The 23,210-nt window shown below is 33.0% G+C and overlaps 1 protein-coding gene across 1 annotated transcript in view; it reads right to left on the reverse strand.

Annotated features, from left to right (window-relative positions):
• Positions 1-23,210, reverse strand: part of Fam227b (family with sequence similarity 227 member B) — an 82,855-nt gene that overhangs the window by 14,998 nt on the left and 44,647 nt on the right. The window contains exon 9 of the mRNA XM_026390064.2: positions 2,515-2,652. Within this exon, the coding sequence (XP_026245849.1) occupies positions 2,515-2,652 (138 nt within the window). The remainder of the gene's footprint in view (positions 1-2,514; positions 2,653-23,210) is intronic.

Here is a 23,210-nt window from a genome sequence, read left to right on the forward strand (position 1 = left end):
GAAAAACTGCTGAGAGAAATTAAAGAAATTCTAAATAAATGTAGATATATTCTATGTTCATGGGATAGAAAATAAATTTGTTAAGATATCAAGTCTCCCCAAATTGATCTATAGATTCAATGTATTTGCAATCAAAATTCCATAGTATATATTTTAGAAACTGACAAAAAGATGAAAAAATTTTTATGAAAATTAAATGAATAATAATATCCAGAATGATTTTGTAAAAACAAAGTAAAGTTGGGGTACACTGCTTGACTTCAAGATAAATTATAGAGCTACAGTTATCAAGATAGTTTGGTATTGGCATCATTAGCACAGAATAGAGTATAGATTTAGATATATATATGGTCAATTGCTGTTTTAACTAATGTCCCAACACAATTAAAAGGGGAAAGGGTAATATTTTCAACCAATGGTGCTAAAACAATATGTAAATAAATTATCTTTGATGCTTACTTCATATAAACAAAAATTACTAAAAATGAACTGAAGATCTAAAGTTAACAGCTGCATGCATAAATTATAAAACCATAGACTATAATATTTTTCAAAGAAAATATGGAAGATAATCTGAGCTGAAACTGGTTTCAGAACAAAATTCTTAAATAGAGTTCAAAGTATATCAGAAAAAAATGATAAATTTGATTTTGCCAAATAACGAACCTTGACATTCAAAAATTCCTGTTATAAAATGAAGAAAGCTGCAGGTTTGGAGAGATTTTTATCTAGAATATAAAAATAACTCTTATAACTCAATAATAAGATAAACAATGCAAATAAAAATGGCCAAAAAATTGAACAGACACTTCTTCATAAAAGAGAACATGCAATGATAAATAAGGACATGAAAAGAATATTTTCTTCTTTTCAGTGTGGGGTGATTGAGCCTAGGACCATGCTCAGGTTAGGTAAGTGCTCTACCACTGAGCTACAGCCCCAGCCTTGAAAAGCTCATCATCACTAGTTGTTAGAGAAACTAAAATAAAACCTAACTAAATAGTATAAAAATAAAAATTTACATCATTAAAAACAAGACTCAATCATAGATTGTTTACAGATCTGTTAGTGAGGAAGTAGTGTAAGTATAACTTGTACGCTGGTAGGAATGTAAAGCTTTGGATAAGTGTTTTACAATTTCCTAAAATATGATACATCTGCCTAGCATACTATGGAAGCATTCCACTACCGGATTTCTGACAAAGAGAAGTAAAATTCCATGTCCTTACAAGGTTTGTATATGTATGTTCACTGCAGCTTTATTTTGTAATAGTTAAATACTAGAAATAATGCAAAGGTCTATCAATAGATGAATTAATAAACTATTCTATCCTTACTCTGGACTCTTATCAGCATTGTGAAAAAATAAGCTATTAAGACATGAAACATCACAAATGAACCTTAGAACAATGAACAATATGCAGATTAAAAAATGTCATCCCAATATAGCAAACATTCTATGATTCTGTTATATTATATATATAGTATAATATATATATATTTGCCATTATAAAATTATAGTGGCAAAAATAACATATTAGATTGCCTAGAGACTAGGTGGGAGGAAGGAATTTTTTAAAAGCATGAGGAACTTTGGGAGTGATAGATACGTTTCCTATCCGAAGAGTTGTGATGGGTTTTCAGTTTCTTTATATGTATGTCAAAACTCTTAAAGTTCCATACTTTGAATATATGAAGTATATTATACATCAATAGGCCTCAAAAAGTGAAAAAATTAATTATTTGAAACAAAACTCATAACACTAATAGAAGGCTGTTATTTGTTTACATCTACTATAGAGAGGACAACAGTAGCGCAAAAAACAAGGAAAGTGCACATGTAGACCATAATGCTCCAAGTTTCCACATTTTAAGTGAAGCAATATAATATTAACTTCAGGTAGCATTTTGATAATTTAAGGATGCATTTTGTAATTATTAAACCATCTTAAAAAATACAAAGTGGTAAAGGTAAATAGCCAATAGAGGAATTAAGATGGAATACTAAAAATATTCAATAAACCAAAAGAAGCAAGAAAAGGGGAATTGAAAAACAAAGAATGGATTAGATAAAATTGAAAACAAATAGGAACATAATAGAAATAAAACTAACTCTATCAATAATTATATTAAAGATAAATTAAGTATCATTTCTATTAAAAATTATGATAGCATCAGACTAAATAAAAAACAAGTCTTAATCATAGTATTTTTTTACAAGAAATACACAAATCTATTAGAAAGACATTATCTTCCAATTAGTAATATAGCTAAAAGTGAGAATATATATAATGTACATAAAGACACAAAGTTCCTAAAAAACAATATAAAAATATCATAACAGGTAAATGGAAAAAAGACTGAGATACATTACTATTATAAAAACAATCTATGCATCAAATATTTAAAGACCTTCATAAAAATAACTTATTAGAAAAACTAGACTGATACATAATCTAATATGCTTGATTTTGGCTACCTTTTCCATTCTGCAGTTACCAGAATTTTACTTACTAGATATTATGTGTTCTTGACTACTTGCAATTCTTTCCTTTATTGATTTTTCAGTTGCTCTCTTGCTACCATGTATGGTTGTTGTGGAGAGGTCTTTCAGTTTCCAGTGAACCCAAAAGCCTTTTCGTGGTTTTAGTCCTGTTAATATGGAGTGTATATTTAGCCAAAGAAATTAGGATTTTGAAAAATACCTCTTAATTTGTCAAATAATTTTGACTTATATATTTCATCCTCACAACAAAAATTTCTGCTTTTGTTCCTTTTAAGCTGTGTAGAATTATATAAGCCATTTAACTACTCTAAACATCTGTATTTATAATTGAAAATAATAAAATCCCTTTGGGCACTTCAGGATTAATTGAACTGTAATAAAGTGTGCAGTAAATAGAAACACACTCTACAAACATGATGTAATGTTATTATTATCACTATTATTATTATCATACATATATACTTATATATACCATGCTCGTAAATACAGCCAATATTTTCTCAGTAGTGGTTTTTCATTTAGGATTATTTACCAGATTCATTATCAAATTAGAATTTTCTAAGAGTTTTCAGCTACAGTTATCACATTTTTAGCATTATTAGCAGCATTTTGCTACTAGATAAAATATACAAAAGCCTTCAGTTTGATTCACTTGAGTGCTTTGTGATAGATTTCCTGTGTTTAAAATTTTGGGTATTAATAAAAACTTTGATGCATAATAAAGTCAACAGATGCCATTGAAAGGATGGTTTATTATATGTAACTCCCAGGAGGAGAGGGGTATACCACAGGGGAAGCACTGGGACCAGTTAGGAAACAGAGGAAGAGAAGGAAACTATGGGCAAGAATCATTTTCCTTAGGAAGCAATGGGCAAGGTCAGGTAACCAGGCTTATGATAGTTATGATAGCTAGTTTGAATTATTTCAACAGGCTCTAGGTATAGGGACTGGTGCTATCTAATTGTCTGGTACCTGGTCCTAGGATGATTAGGGCAGATAGTGCTTGGGATATGAGAGCCAATAAGAGGTGGTTGTAGGGTGGCCTTTGGATTGATTGGTTTGTATTTGAGAAATATGTTCATAGGAAATTGTTTACTATTTGTTTTAGTCAGTTTTTTGCCACTGTGACTAAAGGACCCAACCAGAACAATTGTAGGGGAGGAAAAGTTTATATGAGGGCTCATGGTTTTAGAGGTCTCAATCCATAGAAGACTGGCTCCATTCATGGCAGAAGAATGTGGCAGAGGAAACCAGCTCACAGGATGATCAGGAAGCAGAGAGAGAGACTCTACTCTCCAGTTACAAAATATATACCTCATAGCCACGCCCAAATGAACCACTTCCTCCAGCCAGAATAAAATAGACATTATTATTGCTGTATGTATATACGTGACTGCATGACCAATGTGATTCTGCAACCCATACACTCAGAAAAATGAGAAATTATACCCCATCTGATTAAAATGTAAAATAAAATAAATAGCAAAAAAAAACCCCAAATATATACCTCATAGCCACGCCCCAATTAACCACTTCTTCCAGCCACACCCCACCTACCTCTAGTTCCCATTTAGTTAATCCCATCAGGGATTAATTCATTAAGGCTAAAACCCAATAATTTCTCCTCAAAACCTTCTTGCATTGTCTCATGTAAGCTTTTGGGGGATACATCACATCTAAACTATGACACTATTTCTAGAAACTGGTTAACCCCAGAAGGGCAAAACCCAAGGGTCAGAAAGTTCCATAATATGAAAAATGCCAATATACAGAAAATAAAAGACATGGTTAATATAATATAATGTTGAACAACACTTTCCTTTCTGGGCTAAAACCTTCTGGGAACTGATATAAAAAGGGAGATAACATATTGTTTCAAATATTTTTGAAGGCTTTCTATGTGCTTGACATGAGATATAAAATTCTATTCAATTTAGTCCCCATTTTTCTATCAAGTCAGATGTGAAATTATTTAGCACATTGCCTGGTCCACAATAAGTTCTTAATATCAATTAACTTCTCTCACTCTTTTCCAAATTAACCACTGGTTGAATTATGACAACATCTTGCATTATTTACAAATAAAAATTTCAAATTAATTTCTAAACATGGACTGCTCCAAAGAATAACATTAACATAGGGCCATGAGACCCAGATGAAGTATGTTATTTTTTAAAATTATACTTTAGTAAGATCAATTTCATAGGAAATTATCATCATGCAGGGTTTAGAAACAAGTGAAGTACAAATAAAAGAGTGAAATCCCCAAATTATCTTTGCAATTAACTGATAGTTTACATATATTTAAAATTTTAGCTTTTATTTCCTTAACTTATAAAGACATATAGTTTAAAGAATCAAATATTACTAAACCCCAATAATTCCTCACACATCACCAACACCATATTCTGCTTCATAAAATCAAACACTTTTATTTGGTTCATATCCATATTCTACCAAAAAAGAGTGATATTGGTATTTTAATTTTAGGCATTATCTATTGACTTCCAACTAAGAAAGAAGATTTTGCCATCTTTCACACTCTTATCCCATAATCACCATATACAAACTCACTTTATACACTTTACATCAAATGTCAAATATGTTACAATTTTAATATCAATTGTTATAATTTTTATTGTATGAATATTAGTATTCATACATTTTTATTATATGAATATCAGTATTCATTATATTAATGATATAAAAATCTTCTTCACAGCTGAGCCATGTGGTACACTGTGTTTACCTTTATTTTCTTGAGAAAATTTGTTTTCTCTAAAGTTAATAATTTTATGTTTAAATTATTTTTCTATGAACTAATCATCAACTTCTATTGTGTTCCATAAGAACTTTTATTTTCACTAGGCCTGGTACTCAATTCTCATACTGGAACCTCTCTTTGTTTTAGTCAGTTATTCATTCTGTGACTAAAAGACCTCACAAGCACAATTTTAGAGGAGGAATTTTATTTTATTTTAGAGCTCATGGTTTCAGAGGTCTCAGTCCATAGACAGTTGACTCTATTCCTCGGGGCTCAAGGTGATGCAGAACATCATGGTGGAAGAGTGTGGCAAAGGGATGTGGCTCACATGATGATCAGATCATATCTCCACTTGCCAGATACAAAATGGTACAAAGCCATGCCCCCAGTGACCCACCTCCTCCAGCCACACGCTATGTGCCTTCAGTAACCTTAGGGGATTAATTACTATCAGGAGATTAATTCACCTATTGGGGTAAGGCTCTCATACCCCAATCATTTTACTGCTAAACCTTCTTGCATTGTCTCACACATGAGATTTTGGGGGACACATCACATCCAAACCATAACACTCCTAAAGCCTTCTGTTGATTCCAATCTGAAATTTTTTTTCATAAAGACTGTTTCACAACTCCCATATTGGGAACTCAAATCATCATTATTTTGTGCTCCATTGACCTCCATTTCTTGAATCCCATTTTTTCTTTCTTTGTTCATTCTCTATGATTGTGAATGTCTCTCCAAAAGCTTCATAAGAAAAGATGTATGTAAGGAAATTATTTAAGGACATATACATCTGAAAATGTCTTCAGGTCATCCTGAAGATTTGGTTAGGTGGATTCTAACTTATTAATAATATTCACTTAGAACTATTAAGACATTGTTCCATTGTCATCTAAGTTTTCAGAGGTGCTAATGAGATGGTTTAAATCATCTGTCTCCTAATTTTTCTGTTGTTTGGAAGTATTGGACTTTATTCTTTTTTTTGTGCTCAGGGTTGTAAGAATTCACTATTACACACTGTGATATCAGCTATTTTATTCATTCTCTTAATCTTTTTTAAACTGGAAACTCATGTGTTTTCTAGTATGAAAAAATTTTGGAAATTTTTAAAAATTATTTGTTCTTTATAGATATATATAACAGTAGAGTGTATTTTGACATACATACACAGAGCATAATTTATTCTAATCTGGATCCCATTTTTGTGGTTGAACAAGATGTGGAATTTCACTGATGGTGTATTCAAAATGAACATAGGAAAGTTATATACAATTCATTCTACTGTCTTTCCTATTTCCATACCTCTTCCCTTCCCTTCATTCCCCTTTGTCTAATCCAATGAACTTCTCTTCTTCACTCCCCGGCTCCATTATTGTGTGTTAGCATCCATATATCAGAGAGAACATTTGGCCTTTGGTTTTTGGAGATTGGCTTATTTCACTTAGCATGATAGTCTTCAGGTCTATCCATTTACTAGAAAATACCATAATTAAATACTTCTTTGATTAATTCTTTGACTGATTTTTTAGAAATAATATAGAAAACTGAGATCTAAAAATGGAAAAATTGAAGGATCCGTTTCTCTCATCTGAGATTGATGTTTAGATCACCGATCTTCAGACCTTATTATTTTTTAAGAATATGCATTAAAGGCATATTTTTACAAATGTCTTTTTTCATCTCCCTCAGGTAAGCAAGACTTAAAGGAACGATTGTTTGTATCCTTAGATTTTGGGTTGGTTGCCCTGAAATCCTGATGGGTTTAAGAATAGTTTTGTATTTGCAGATTAGGGTGGTGATTTTTCTTTGTTTTGTTTTGGTGGAAGGGAAGAGTGTAGTCAAAAGGGCTCTTACATGTAGAAGAGGGAAGCAGAGCAGTCAGTGTCAGAGTGTTGTGAGGTAAAAAAAAGATTTAATCAGACTGCTAGCTTTGAGATGGATGAGAGCTATGAGACAAAGAATGCAGACAGCTTTAAGAAGCCTCAAAGAAGCAGACCCTTCCCTAAAACTTCTAAAAGGAACACAATCTTATCAACATTTTGATTTTAGTTTGCTGAGACTCATTTTGGACTTCTTACTCCACAAGTGTAAGATAATAAATTTGGATTTTTTAAAATCCCTAAACAGTAATTTGCTATAGCAGCAATAGAAAACTAATACAATCTTTAATAGAACAGACAATATGATTGATATATGTACATTCCATGTATGTATTATATGTCAAAATACATTCTGCTGTCATGTATGACTAAAAAAATTTTTTAAATCCTTCAAAAAAAAAAAAAGAAAGAAAACTAATACAATCTTTGATGCTCTTCTTTCCCTTATTATGTACAAATAACTTTGGTAATGAAAACTTTGCTTGTGAAAAAAATTATCCAAAAAATAAAGTCAATTGATAATGTAAGTAATGTAACTCAGTATAATGTAAAAAGACTTAGAAAGTGATTACTTCATTCTGAAAAAGGGAGTGTGATATATTAAAGAGAACATTGAATTCAGTATTTTAGAGCAATAATGTAAACATTTCCTCAATAAAAAAATAAGAAAAACATGTTTTTAGATTTTTTTTCCAACAAGTGTTCCAACCAATCCAAAATAATTAGTCACAAATGAGGGATAAAAACAGTAAAAGTTAAAAAGATTATTTATGAAAACAGACTCAAAAAACATGTAATGATTGATGGATTTGCACTGTGGAAAGCAATGTAAGAAAAATACATATAAATACATTCATGAGTAAATAAATCATAGAGGCTACAATGTAGTTGCTACTTATCTTTTTATTGATGCATATGAATATTAAAAATGAATTAACAATGTACAGCTCAATGAAATTTTACAAATTTAATGCATGGAGCCTATGTAACAAAGCTCCTAAAATCCCTCCTTCCTAGTTGTTATCAATTCTCAAGGGTATCCATTATTCTTACACAATAGATTAGTTCTATCAAGTTTTAAACTTTATGTAAATAAAGTCATACAGGATTTACTATATTTTGTCTGACTTGCACAGACTGTGTTTGTGTAGTTTACTCAGTGTTGCATATAGTTATAGTTTGTTAATTCTTATTGTTTATAATATTTCACTATATAAATATTTCACAATTCATTTAAACTTCATATTATTGATGGGAATTTGGATAGTTTCTATCATTATTATTATAGATAGGTATGCTATGATCATTTTTTACTTTTCTTTGGTGTATAGACATATGCACATTTCTGTGGGGCATGTACCTGGGAGTCATAAATGTGCTGGGTCAAACATATGCATAAATTTAGCTTTAGTAGATACTGGCAGTTGATCAAAATCATTGTATTGACTTATGCTCCCACAGGCATCATTGCCGTTTATCTTAAGAAAATGTTGTTTTGAAATTTTTTAAAATTTAACTAGTTCTTTGAGATAATTATAGATTAACACATAGCTGAAAGAAATACTGCAGAGAGAGCTCTGTACTCTTTGTAGCTTCCTAGAATGGTAACACTTTGCATAACTATAGTGTAATATCACAACCAGGATATAGATATTGATAAACTAAAAATACAAAACAACTGAGCATGGTGGCATACACCTGTAATCCCAGAGACTTGGGATCCTGAGGCAGGAGAGCAGAGAATTCAAAGCCAAAGTCTACAATTTAGTGAGGGCCTAAGAAACTTAGCGGGACCCTATTTCAAGATAAATAAATAAATAAAAACAAATAAATAAATATAACGAGGATCCCTTGAATTATCATCCTTAACCTCTTCCCTTCCTTTTCCTGTTATCCCCTACCTGGAAAACTTGATAGCTACTAATCTGTTCTTAATTTCTAATCTGTTCGTAGTTTCTGTCATTTCAAAATTGTTATATCAATAAAGTCAAATGATATGTAACCTTTTAAGATTGACTTTATTCACTCAGCATAATTCTCTGTAGATTCACTCAAGTTGTTGCATTGGTCAAAAGTCCATTTTTTAAAAATTTCTGAGTAGTATGTATTCCATGGCATTGATGTACCCGTTTATTTTTTTTAATCACCTACCCTTAAGTCTATTTTAGTGTCCTTCAGTAGTGTTTTAATATTTTGTTCATATAGATTTTGCATAAATAGTGTTAAGTTTATTGCCAAGAATTTAATCTTCTCAAGTATTTTACTTATAAGTGGGGTTTCCTTTACAATTATGCTAACTGGTTATTCTTTGTGTATATAAAGACTACTGATCTTTTCATGTAAACTTTAAATACTGCTATTTTACTGAATACTTTTGTATCAGTTTGCTTTATCATTTATGCTTGCAAGCCTGAGGCAGGAGGGCAAAGAATTCAAAGCCAACTTAGTGAGTGCTGCAGTCCAGTTGCAGCAAAGTAAGGGGGGGGGGGTAACGAACAACTTGTGTACATTGATACAGCAGGAGTGGGAGCCGTTTATTGTAGGACAGGAGGGGTATATATACATTACACACAGCTTATCTTAATTAACATAAACTAGATACAGCAGTCAACCAATAAGGAATCTCCACACTGGTGTTACTTCACAAACCACTCCCTCTGGCAAAATGCCAGGCGCCATCCTGACTTGTTTACAGACCCTAACAAGTGAGGCCCTAAGAAACTTGATGGGGCCCCATCTCAAAAAAAAAAAAAAAAACAAAAAAAAAACAAAAAAAAAACAGAATAGGTCTATCACAAGGATCCCTTGAATTGCCATCCTTAATCTCTTCCCTTCCTTTTTTCTGTTATCCCCCACCTGGAACACTTGATAGCTACTAATCTGTTCTTAGTTTCTGTCATTTCAAAATTGTTATATCAATATATAGATAGGATTTTATATCTATATATCATTATATCCACAAATATATTTTAATACTTCTTGTGCAATTCATCTTTTAATTGGTTTCTATTATATAATTAGGGAAGAAGGTACAGAACAGATTAAGATGAAGCAAAAGCAAGTAGCCAGGAATTTCATAAGGAAAGACTCTGAGACCCTCTGGTAAATCCAGTTGCGAATGTTTACTTTTGGTCATTCCTATAAGTCTTCAAATTATACTCCTCATTCCTCAGCAGACTGCCAAGAGCAAAGCAAGAACACTAATGTACAAAACTAATGTTTCATAAATAACAGAAAAAGCTGTTTCAACTAAAGTAAACAAAGCGTTTCTTGTTTCAGGAAGTTTTATAAGACTACAACTGGAAAAGGTAATACAAAGAAATCAAAATTATCATGGCAAGAGGGTAAAAAGATTATAAGAAAAATATCAACTTTGGCATCCCAAAGGGTAAAGTTAAATCAATTTGTCTCTGCAGCAGTAGAGCTATAATTAAAGGGTAGAAAAAAATCTAACCAGTGTTAATTATAAGTGGCTAAAATACCTAAAATTTTTTATTGTAAAAAAATAAAAAGTGTATCTAAATTGCATCAAATGAAGATTTATGTTAGACAAAAAAGACAAAATTTCTCTTTTGTCTCACATGACTTGGTTATTTATTGAAGTACTAGGGATTGAATCAGGGTCTCATGAATTCCTGGTAAAGGCTCAAGCACTGAACTAGTCTCAAACTCCTTTTTAAACTTTTATTTTGAGACAGGGTCTTGCTAAGTTGCCATTCTGCTCTAGAATTTGTGATCCTTTTGCTTCAACTTCTCCAATAGCTGGGATTGTAGCTGTGTGCCACCACGTCTGACTCTCATATGATTTTTAAGAGGATAAAAGGAATTTTTCATTTAGCAAAGATAAAACACATATTGAAACACTGGAAATATAAAGAAAATTGTATAGAAGCACACATATATAGCAGTCTATATAGAATTACACTATACATTAAAAAATTCTATTTTCTATGGAGAGCATATCTTTGTTTTCAAGTCGCTAGCTACCTTTTATAATATTCTATTATGTATTATTCTGTAAGAAGAATAACTCAATAAATCCCAAAATACAAATAAGAGCCCAACCATGGTGTTTAAGATAATACAAAAAGTAGACATTAATAACTGAATTATAAATACAAAAGACTTTGCTTTTGTATTATAAATACAAAAGACTTTCACTATTTTATATGACTCAGGTGAAAACAAATCAAAATTGCAGGTACTTGCAGGAAAAGTTCTATGTCCTTATGTATATAGTGATTTCATTTATATATATATTTGCACTTATATATGTACATATTATGAAATCATGTTAAATACTTGAGACTTATGTTCTGCATTTGATGTATATTAGACTTCAATAGAATAATTTTAAATAAGTAACAATAGAAAGTGAAAAACAATTTTTAAAGAGTAAGCAAATAAATATTACCCATATATTCTTTGGTATTTGAATATTCTCTGTAACAACTTGCAAATCCATATTCTCTTTCTTCAAAAGCCATAAAAATGACTGATTCATTGTGAAAATCTGTAAATTGCTTGGGACTCTGGGTGAGAGTATATAGTCAATGCTGCAGTTGTATGTCAGCTGTTCTCTATATAGGATCATGTCTCATGTTGTATGAAAGTGTGCATTATCACTATCATATTCCCTTTTTTTAGCCTGTAAATTTAGTCCTCCAAGTGTCCCAGTGTTTCTGCCAAGCATCTGAAGAGATAAGCAACGCTGTCCTAATTTAGATAATATCTTCAGTATGTTTTACCATATTACTTCATTACTCATTTTTTATTTCATCACGTCTCTATAGCCAATTCCATATTATATTGTTGAATGTTGCACACAAATGTATTTAGTTTATTATTGGTTAAACAGGTACTTAATTTATTAAGTGACTGATATTATGAAGAATTTATTAGTGGGTTATTATATAGATACATGTGTTTTAATGATATTTGGGGAAGTTGGTCAGCATTTTTGTGTGGTTTGGAAGCACACTGCTATTCTTCTTAGTTAAACTGGAATGTCAGCTGCCAATTTTTGAAAAAAATTTTTGATACATTTTCAGAAATAAATTAGCTTCAGATTATGAAGGATACCTGTAGTTAGAACTTTATAGTGAAATCTCAGGAAATATTCATAGGTAGATTCATAGCATTAGCAGCTTCTATTACTAAACAGGGAAATATGAAAATAATGTACAAAGTTTTCAGTTCTAAAAGTTTAAAAAGAACAGCAAATGAACATGAAAGAAGACTGAGACAGAATTTAATGACAGGCCGGGTATGGTGAGGCATGTCTGTAATCCCAGGGACTTAGGAGGTTGAGGCAGGAGGATTGCAAATTCAAGGCCAGCCTTAGCAACTTAGTAAGATCCTAAGCAACTAAGCAAGACTGTGTCTCAAATAAAAAATAAAAAGTGCTGGGATGTAATTCAGTGGTAATGTGCCCCTGGATTCAATCCTCAGTACCAAAACATTGAAAAAATATATTATCTTTTAATATATTAGTTAAGTTAATGGAAATTAAAGATGAAGAAAGAATTACTCAAGGAGCCAGATAGTTCATTTTTTCAAGATATAGTCTTTTATTTCAGTGATTTTTTAATAAATATGCATAATTACTTTTTAATCTATCTATTCATATTTATAACAAGCTGAAATAAGATCATACCAATGTTTTCAACTCTAATTCAGTACTTACATGTTTAATTCTGGCCTTTGTCTCTTGCTTAGCTGTAACTTTGCTTTATAATTTTAAGAACCTGCCTCCACAATCATTTACTTGTTTGTTGAGCCCCAGTTTATGAATGAAGCAGTTTAAGATTGTTAATTCATGTTTCCTTAATTTTACTATCTAAAGTACAGTTTTCATATATAATTTATTTCCTCTTCAGTTTTTCTAATCAAAACACCATTTTGCAGTAAGCTCCCTTCCCCCCCTAATTCTTTTTGTAAAGTTATATTATAAATTTGTTATACATTTAAATTCTTTTCTTTTTAAAGTTGAGATGGACACAATACCTTTATTTTATTTATTTTTTAATGTGGTGCTGAGGATTGAACCCCGTGCCTCACATATGCTCTACCACTGAGCCACAACCCCAGCATTAAATTATTTTCTTACATTCTGCATTCCATCTAGTATTACCCTGTCTTCTTCATTGATTCCTTAAAATTTTCATTTATTTTAACGTTCATTCTCTGTGATTTAAAATTACTAGTTTGAACCAGTGTACAATGCTTTTACTTTTAAACTACACATATCATTATATTTAAAGTGAGTTTCTTATATACAGCATATACATGAATTGTTTTTATATTTCCAAATTCTATTCCCCATAACACTTATGATTGTTTATTTATTTTTAGAAAACAATGTTAGAAGTTTGGGTTATAATTTTTGTCTGCTCTGTTCCCTTTTTTGTCGTTTAATTTAAAATTTCACTAGTTTTCAGCAATATTTTTTCTTTTGAATTAAAAAATCTGTACTAGTTTTTTAGGATTGGCATAAAATACCATGGGCTGGGTGGACTTGAACAACAGAAATTTATTTCCTCACACTTGTAGAAGTTGGCATCCAAGATCAAAGTGTTAGCAGGTTTGGTTTCTCTCAAGGCCTCTCCTTAGCTTGCAGAGGGTTACCTTCTTAACGTGTCCTCATGTGACCCTTTCTATATATACATACATTCTGCCTTTCCCTCTTTATTGAGGTAAAATTAACAAATAAATTTATCCATATTCAAGGTGTACAATGTGTTTGTATATATGTATACAGTGTGAAATTATTGTTACAACCAAATTAATTAACATTTATCATCTCCTAGTTACCTTTCTATTTTGGTGTGAGAATACTTAAGATATACTTCTCTTAGAAACTTTCAAGGATGTGACATGGTATCATCAACCATAGTCATCATGTACATTAGGTCTCCAGAACTTTTTTATCTTATAAATGCAAATTAACTCTTTAACTAAGCATTCCCCATTCTCCTTACTCCTTGGTCTTTGGTAAGCACTCTTCTATTCTCTATTTCATTGAGTTTGACTCCAACTTTAGTGAGATCATGTAGTATTTGTATTTTTGTATCAGGCTAAATTTACTTGGCATAATAATGTTTTTAGGTCCATCTATGTTGTTGTTGAAGATGGCAGAACTTCCTTTGTTTTGAAGGTTGAATAAAATAGTTCTCTGTGTGTGTGTATCTCAATATAGAAAAACATCAAGTCGAACAACAATAAGTGCTGGCGAGGTTGTAGGGAAAAGGGTACACTTGTACATTGTTGGTGGGACTTCAAATTGGTGCAGCCAATTTGGAAATCGGTATGGAGATTTCTTGGAAAGCTGGGAATGGAACCACCATTTGACCCAGCCATTCCCCTTCTCGGTCTATTCCCTAAAGACCTAAAAAGAGCATGCTACAGGGACACTGCTACATCGATGTTCATAGCAGCACAATTCACAATAGCAAGACTGTGGAATCAACCTAGATGCTCTTCAATAGACGAATGGATAAAAAAAAATGTGGCATTTATACACAATGGAGTATTACTCTGCAGTAAAAAATGACAAAATCATAGAATTTGGTGGGAAATGGATGGCATTAGAGCAGATTATGCTAAGCGAAGCTAGCCAAGCCCTAAAAAACAAATGCCAAATGTCTCCTTTGATATAAGGAGAGTAACTAAGAACAGACTAGGGAAGAAGAGCAGGAGAAGAAGACCAACATTAAACAAGGATGAGAGGTGGGAGGGAAAGGGAGAGAAGGGAAATTGCATGGAAATGGAAGGAGACCCTCAGGGTTATACAAAATTACATACAAGAGGAAGTGAGGGGAAAGGGAAAAACAGTACAAGGGGGAGGAATGAATTACAGTAGTGGGGGTAGAGAGAGAAGAGGGGAGGGGAGGGGAGGGGAGGGGGGATAGTAGAGGATAGGAAAGGCAGCAGAATACAACAGACATGAGTTTATCAATATGTAAAGCAATGAAGTGTAACTGATGTGATTCTGCAAGCTGTATACGGGGTAAAATGGGAGTTCATAACCCGCTTGAATCAAAATGTGAAATATGATATATCAAGAACTATGTAATGTTTTGAACAACCAACATTAAAAAAATAAATTAAAAAAAAGAATCATTCACTATGATCAAGTAGCAAATTTGGTGTGTGTGTGTGTGTGTGTGTGTGTGTGTGTGTGACAATTTCTTTATCCATTATCCAATGACAGAAACTGTCATTTCTACAACTTGACTATTTTGGGAGGAAAGAGGGGTACTGGGGATTGAATTCAGGGGCGCTCGACCACTGAGCCACATCCCCTGTCCTATTTTGTATTTTTTATTTAGAGACAGGGTCTCACTGAGTTGCTTAGTGCCTTGCTTTTGCTGAAGCTGGCTTTGAACTTGAGATCTTCCTACCTCAGCCTCCCAAGCTGCTGGAATTATAAGCATGAGTCACCCTGCCCAGTTTGACTATTTTTTTGATCTTTTTAGATATTCATGACAGTAGAGTATATTTTGACATTATGCATACACAGAATATAACTTATTCTAATTAAGATTCCTATTCTTGTGGTTGTATATGATGTGGAATTTCACTGATCATGTATTCATATATGAACATAGGAAAGTTATGTCCAATTCATTGTACTGTCTTTCCTATTTCTCTTACCCTTCCATCCCTTCACTCCTCTTTGTATTATCAAATGAACTTTTCTTCTTCACCCCCCGTCCCATTTTCCCTTCTATCACCCTTATTGTGTGTCAGCATCCACATGTCAGAGAAAACATTTGGCCTTTGGTTTTGGGATTGGATTATTTCACTTAGCATTTTCTACAGTTCCATCCATTTACCAGCAAATGCCATAATTTCAGTCTTACTTACGGCTGAATAATTTCCATTGTGTTTATATACTACATTTTCTTTATCCATTCATCTGTTGAAGGGCACCTAGGGTGGTTCCATAGCTTAGCTATTGTGAATTGAGCTGCTATAAACATTGATGTGGCTGCATCACTATAGTATGATTTTAAGCCTTTGCGCATATACTGAGGAATGGGATAAATGGGTCAAATGGCATTCCATTCCAAGTTTTCTGGAATCTCCATACTACTTTTCGTAGTGGTCGCACAAATTTGCAGTCCCGCCAGCAATGTATGGATGTACCTATATCCCTACATCATCACCAATATTTATTGTTACTTGTATTCTCATCACCAATATTTATTGTTACTTGTATTCTTTAATTGTCATTCTGACTGGAGTGAGATGGAATCTCAGTGTAGTTTTAATTTGCATTTCTGTAATTGCTAGAGATGTTCAACATTCTTTTCATATATTTATTGAACATTCATATTTCTTCTTCTGTGAAGTGCCTGTTCAGTTTATTTGCCCATTTATTCATTGGATTTTTGGTTTTTGGTGTTAAGGTTTTTTTCTTTGTATATCCTGGAGATTAATGCTCCATCTGAGTTGCAGGTGGCAAAGATTTTTCTCCCATTCTTTAGGCACTCTGTCCAAGTTCTTGATTATTTCCTTTGCTCTTTTACTTCTTGCACTTTAGGAATATATAATGTTGTGGTGAGCACCGAAGTGCAGATCTCTTTGAGGCAGTGCTTTTATTGCCTTTGGATATATACTCAGAAATAGAACTGCTGGATCATATGCTATTGTCAATTTTTTGAGTAACCTCCAATAGTGTCTGGCATAACAAAATGCACAATAGTTACCTTTTCTCTATATCCCCAAAGACTATTATTATATTTTGACTTTTTGATAATAGTCTTTTTGCCATTGAGGTGCTATTTCAATGAGCATTTGATTTGCATTTCTCTTGATAATTATTGATATTGAGTACTTTTTCATATACATGATGACTATTTCTCTTTGGAAAAATTTCTAAGTCCTTTGGTAATGCTTTGATTGCTTTATTTTTGTTATTACATTGTTTCCTTCCTTCCATGTTTTCCTTTATTTTCTATTATAAACATTAGCTTATATTAATTATCCAAATTAATAAGATTCACTGTGATATTTGCATGCATGCATATATCATGTTTTAATTGTATCCTCCCTGTCTCTGTATCCTCTCCACCCGCAGTCCCCTTCTCTTCTCCTTTCTGATATTGTTTTTCCCTTGTTTTGTACTAGTTTCCACATATGAAAGAACACAGAAAATATTTGTCTCTGTGTCAGGCTTATTTTACTTAACATGCTGATCTTGTAGCATCATCCATTTCCTGGCAAATGAGATTATTTAATTCTATATTTAATGTATAATATTCTATTATAGATACTTGTCAGTGGATGACCAAATTAAGAAAATGTGGTATCACATTTGGTCATTCACTGACAAGTATCTAGACTGATTCCCTATTTGACTATTGTAAGTAGGGCTGCAATAAAGACAAGGTATGCAGGTATCTCTTTTCTTTCAGGTATACACCCAGAAATGGCATATAGTTGGATCCCATGTTAGTTTTTTAAAATTTTGAAAAAACTCTACTGTTTTTCCATAGTGGATGTACTAATTTCTATTCTAATAATGTATAAGGTTACTTTTTCTCTTCACCAGCATTTGTTATCCTTTGGTTATCTGATAACAGGCATTCTAACTAGAATAAGATGAAATTTCAAGATAGCTTTGATTTGCAGATAGGTACACAGTGTAATTTTTGAATTCTTTATATATTCTGGATAACAATTTTTTTTGCAGATGAATAACTAGCAAAGCTTTTCTCCCACTCTGTGGGTTGTCTGTTGATTGATTACTTTGCCATGCAGAAGCTTTTTAACTATAATTCCATTTTTAATTCTTGCTTTTATTTTCTGAGATATTGGAGGTTCTATTCAGGAAATTGATGTGTGTACCTATGTCTTGAAATAGTTTCAATGTTTCAGGTCTTTGATCCAGAAATTGATGTGTGTACCTATATCTTGAAGTAGTTTCAGGTCTTTGATCCATTTGTAGTCAATATTTGTATAGGTGAAGAAATGGAGATCTGGTTTTGATCTTCTACAGGTGAATATTCAGTTTTCCCAGGACCCTTTGTTCAGCAGGCTATGTTTTCTCCAACATATGCTTTTAGCACCTTTGTTTAGAATCAGATACATGTATATGTGTGGGTTTATTTCTGGGTCCTCTATTATATTTCACTGGTCTACATGTCTGTTATTTTCTAAAACCATGCTGTTTTTGTCACTATGGCTCTGTGGTATATTTTGAATAAGGCATTGTGGTGCTTTCAGAATTGCTCTTTTGTTCAGAATTATTTGGGCTATTTGTGGTCTTTTGTGGTTCCAAATAAATTTTAGGGTTTATTTTTCCCTGTTCTGTGAAAAATAACATTGGTATTTTGATGTTGATTGCATTATATCTATGGATATCTTTGGGAAGTATGGTCATTTTAACAATGCTAATTCTTCCAGTTCTGGGAGTTCTATTTTTTTTCTAACTTTTGCATCATCTTTGATTTCTCTCCTGTTTTATCATTTTTATTATAGAGGTCTTTTACCTCCTTTGTTAGGATTATTTCTAGCTTTGTTTTTCCTTTTTAAGGTATAGTGAGTTGAATTGTTTTCCTAGTTTCTTTCTCAGCTATTTCATTATTGGTGTATAGAAAAAGCTAATAGTTTTTGCTTTTTATTTTGTATGCTGTTACTTTGCTAAATTTATCAGTTCTAATAGCTTTTTGGTGGAGTATTTAGAGTCTTCTAAGTATCAAATCATATCATCTAAAAGCAGGGACAATTTGACTGCTTCCTTTCTTAATTTTCTTTTGCTTGATTTCTCTATAATTAATACAATTATCCTGTGAAAAAGTCAAAGATGAAGAAAATTTTGAAAGCAAAAAAAAAAGTTTCCCCATATATAAGAAAATGTTCATAAGGCCATCAGCAAGTTTTCATTAGAAACTTTGTAGGACAGGGGTAGTGAGAGTGTTTGATATATTCAAAGTGGTGAAAGAAAAATTCTGTTATTAATACTTCATTTGAAAAGGTGTTTTTTTAAAGACCTCCTTCTATAGTTTGGATTGTAAATGTCCTTTAAAGGCTCATATGTTATAGGCTTAATCTCCAGCCCATGGCACCACTGGAATATGGGGAAACATTTAAGAGGCAGGGTTATTGGGAGGTCTTAGGTGTCCTAAGGGGACTGTGGGCTCCTGATGTCTTCTGTTATCTTTCTTTGGCATACCAGTCATGAGGTGAATATCTTTACTCCATCATGTGCTCCCTGCCATGATATGTTGCATAGGCCCAAAACAAAGGGGCAAGTCAACCATGGACTGAAATATATAAATGTGTGAGCCCAAATAAACCTTTTCCTTTTTAAAGTTCATTTCTCATGCATTTTTTAAGTAATAGCAATTAACCTGTTTTTTCCCATCATCTCAGATGTTAAGCATCAATTAAAACTTATAGTATATAAAATATAATAATATACTTATTATAATGCACTAATTAGTATAATATAACAATATATATAATCTCTAAATTATTATTTCCAGTTATTCTAATGTACCTGTGTCAATTTCATTGAAATATTTGCAAATTGAAAACAGGAGACTTAATAGGTTGACATATTCCATAATTATGGATTCAAACAATTTATATTGTTAAAATTTTCAAACTGCATAGATTCAATGCAACTCCTATCAAAATAACAATGCTGGAAGGAGAGCAGAAGGTGTCTAAAGGGAAGCTTAATTTTATCAGTGCACATTGTATGAATGTACTGAAATATCACATGATCCCCATTAATATGCCCAATTAACACATATTAGTAAAGAAGAAAAGAACTTTTTATGTTGTTGTATCACATAGGCTTTGGCATGTTGTGTTTTCACTTTTATTTGTTTTAAATTTTCTTTTTTTAAATCCTTTTTGATTTTTCCCTCCATTCAACCACAAAACTAGGGTCTAGGTTTCTGCAGTGTACCTCAACAGCTTGAGCCTAAACTAGCTGTGACTCAACATTGAGGGCCTTAAAAGCTCAGACTCTGGAATGGCTATCTATTCAACAATTAATTTTGTTCAAGTATTATATTTCTGATATTGCTTAGTTATTTATCTATATTCTCTTTTAGATCAATTAGCTTCCTTGAGATAATTATGTGAATTCTTTGTCAGGCAAATTTGTATATCTCCGTTTCTTTTGAGTAGGTTATTGGATAATATTTTCTTCCATTGATAGTGTAATGTGCTCTTGTATTATATATTTTTTTAATTTCTTGTTTCCTTGCACTGATGTCTGTGCATTGATGAAACATTCATCTCTTTCAGACTTTACAAGCTGGTTTCAGTGATGAAAGAACTTAAACTATGAGTGAGTAGAAAGTGCCAGATAAGTATTGTGGCTGTGGTTCAAGTGAAGGTTCAACAGCTTACTTTCTCTGCAATAATGTTAGCTGAGGTCAGCATTGGTGAAGATTTCGGGGGTTTTCAGTGGCCAAGTCTATTGGTCTTCACAGCAGTTCTGAGGGCTGTTAAGGTTTTCAGTGGTAAAGGCTGCTGGGACATTCTTAAATATTTTTCTCCCATGGCAGAAGTTATGCTTTAGGAAATCTCACTTGGGGTCATGTTTACCTTGTGGGAATCCTTATTGTGGCAATGGCATCAGTGTTTAATATGCAGTGCCAATGAGGCAGTCATGGAGCCAGGACCTGAAGTATGGAGGAACTATGGCACCAGAGTGTAGGGTAAACAGTGGTACAAATGACCCTTCTATAGCATTAGTGATGGTGCAGGCACTTTTGGAGTGCTGAGGATATAAATTCTGGAGTGTGCATGTGTGTAGAACTATAGTATGTCTGAGGTCTAGGGTTGGGATGCTCCCATTGTGGACTAGCTGTGGTATCCAATGTGTATGGCTATCTGCCTTAAGATCTGATCTGGGGTGAAGGGCATGGGCACAGGCAGATTACTGTTGCTTTGGAGTCTGCTTTGAAGATGCTCCTGCTATAGCAGTGACTCTGATGTCCATGAAATAGACATTTATGAAATGGCTGTAAAGTGAGAGTTTTGAGTTTAAGCATGTGCAGAGTAACTATGGCTCTGGGGTCCAGGATGCATGGTAGTTCAATAAGGTGGTAGTTTTGATATGCAGGGTATGGGCATGCTGCCATGGAGTCTGGGCCTGGAGTGCAAGTATGCACAGAGAGGCAGCAGTTCCAACATCTGGGGAATACATAGATTTGAGGGTGTGGTGGTCTTGGGCAGCATTATAATGGGTCTTTGTTGAAGTAAGAGCACAGCAACACTTCCCGCTCTAGGAGGTTCACAACAGCAATGGATGTTGGTTATTTCAATGGCAAATGTTACCAGTGTTCTTTATGGAGCAGGCTACTAAGATCTGTATTGATAAACACCAAGCGGATAGCCAATGTGAAATCTTCAGGGAGTCTGTGCCTGCTGTGGGGGCTGTTGAGGTCCATGGCAACAAGGACCTTGACTGCCATAATACTTTGCAGAGCAGACCTGTGGGAATACACTGGTACCTACCACATGCTGAATTCTGATAACCTATACCCTTCTTTGTTCTTAGCCATTTCTAGATATTTCACATATGCTGATCTCCTCAGTGATATTTCCTGGTGCTCATTCTATTTCTTCCTCCACTGTGTCCCTGCAGGCTTTTAAAATTGGTTCCTTTTAGTTATACATAACATTAGGATTCATTTTGATACAATTATACAAGCATGGAATATAATTTGCTCTAATTTGGTCCCCAGTATTTCCCCTTTCTCTCCCTACTCTCTTTCCTTGTTCCCTTTCTTCTACTCTTTGTGCTAATCAATTTTTAAAATTTTTACTTTTTAGTTAATGTCTTGTGGATACACATTATGTTGAGATACACTATGATATATTCGCATATGAACATAGGAAGTTAGGTCAGATTCATTCTGCTGTTCTTTCCTTATCTTGTCCCTTCTCCTGCCTTCTTAGTTCCTTTCAGCTAGTCCATTCATCTTTTTTTCCCCCAGATTTATGGAATTTACCCCCTTTTCCCTTTTGCCACCCCCCATTTTGGACTAGCTTCCACATATCAGTGAAAACACTTGACCATTTACCTTTGGCTTTGAGTTTGGCTTATTTCACTCAGCATAGTGGTCTCAAATTCCATACATTTACCAGCAAATGCCATAATTTCATTGTTTTATGGCTGAATAATTCTCCATTGTGTACATATACCACATTTTCTATATCCATTCTTCTCTTGAAGGGCACCTAGGTTGATTCAGTAGTTTGGCTATTGTAAATCATGGTGCTATAGATATTGATGTGGCTGTATCCATATAGTATGCTGATTTTAAATCCTTTGGGATACATACCTAGGAGTGGGATAGCTGAGACACATGGTGGCTCCATTCCTATTTTTTTGTGGAATCTCCATACTACTTTCAGAATGTATGCACTAATTGGCAGTCCCACCAACAATGCATGAATGAAACTTTCCCCCCACATCCTTGCCAATACTCACTATGATTTGTATTCTTGAAAACTGCCATTCTGACTGGAGTGAGATAAAATTTCAATGTAGCTTTGATTTGCATTTCTGTAATTGCTAGAGATGTTGAACATTTTCCCATATATCTGTCAGCAATTTGCATTTCTTCTTTTGAGAAGTTTCTGTTTAGTTCTTTTGTCCATTTATTAATTGGATTATATATACATATGCATATATTTATTTTTCTCAATTTTTTGAGTTCTTTATATATTCTGGATATTAATGCCCTATATGAGGAGCAGGTGGTGAAGATCTTCCATTCTCTAAGCTATCTCTTCACTCTCATTTCCTTTATTGTGCAGCTTTTTAATTTGATGCCATCCCACTTATTGATTTTTTGTTTTATTTCTTGCAATTTAGAAATATTGTTAAGGAGTCAGTTCCTGTGCCAACATATTGTAATATTGGGCCTACATTTTCTTTTAGAAGTTGCACAGTTTTTGAAGTTTTTGATTCACTCTGAGTTTACTTTTATTCGGGGTGAGAGATAGAAGTCAAGTTTTCATTCTTCTACATATGGATTTCCAGTTTTCCCAGCACCATTTGTTGAAAAGACTTCCTTTG

The sequence above is a fragment of the Urocitellus parryii genome, chromosome 6, assembly GCF_045843805.1.
Source record: "Urocitellus parryii isolate mUroPar1 chromosome 6, mUroPar1.hap1, whole genome shotgun sequence".
Taxonomy (NCBI): domain Eukaryota; kingdom Metazoa; phylum Chordata; class Mammalia; order Rodentia; family Sciuridae; genus Urocitellus; species Urocitellus parryii.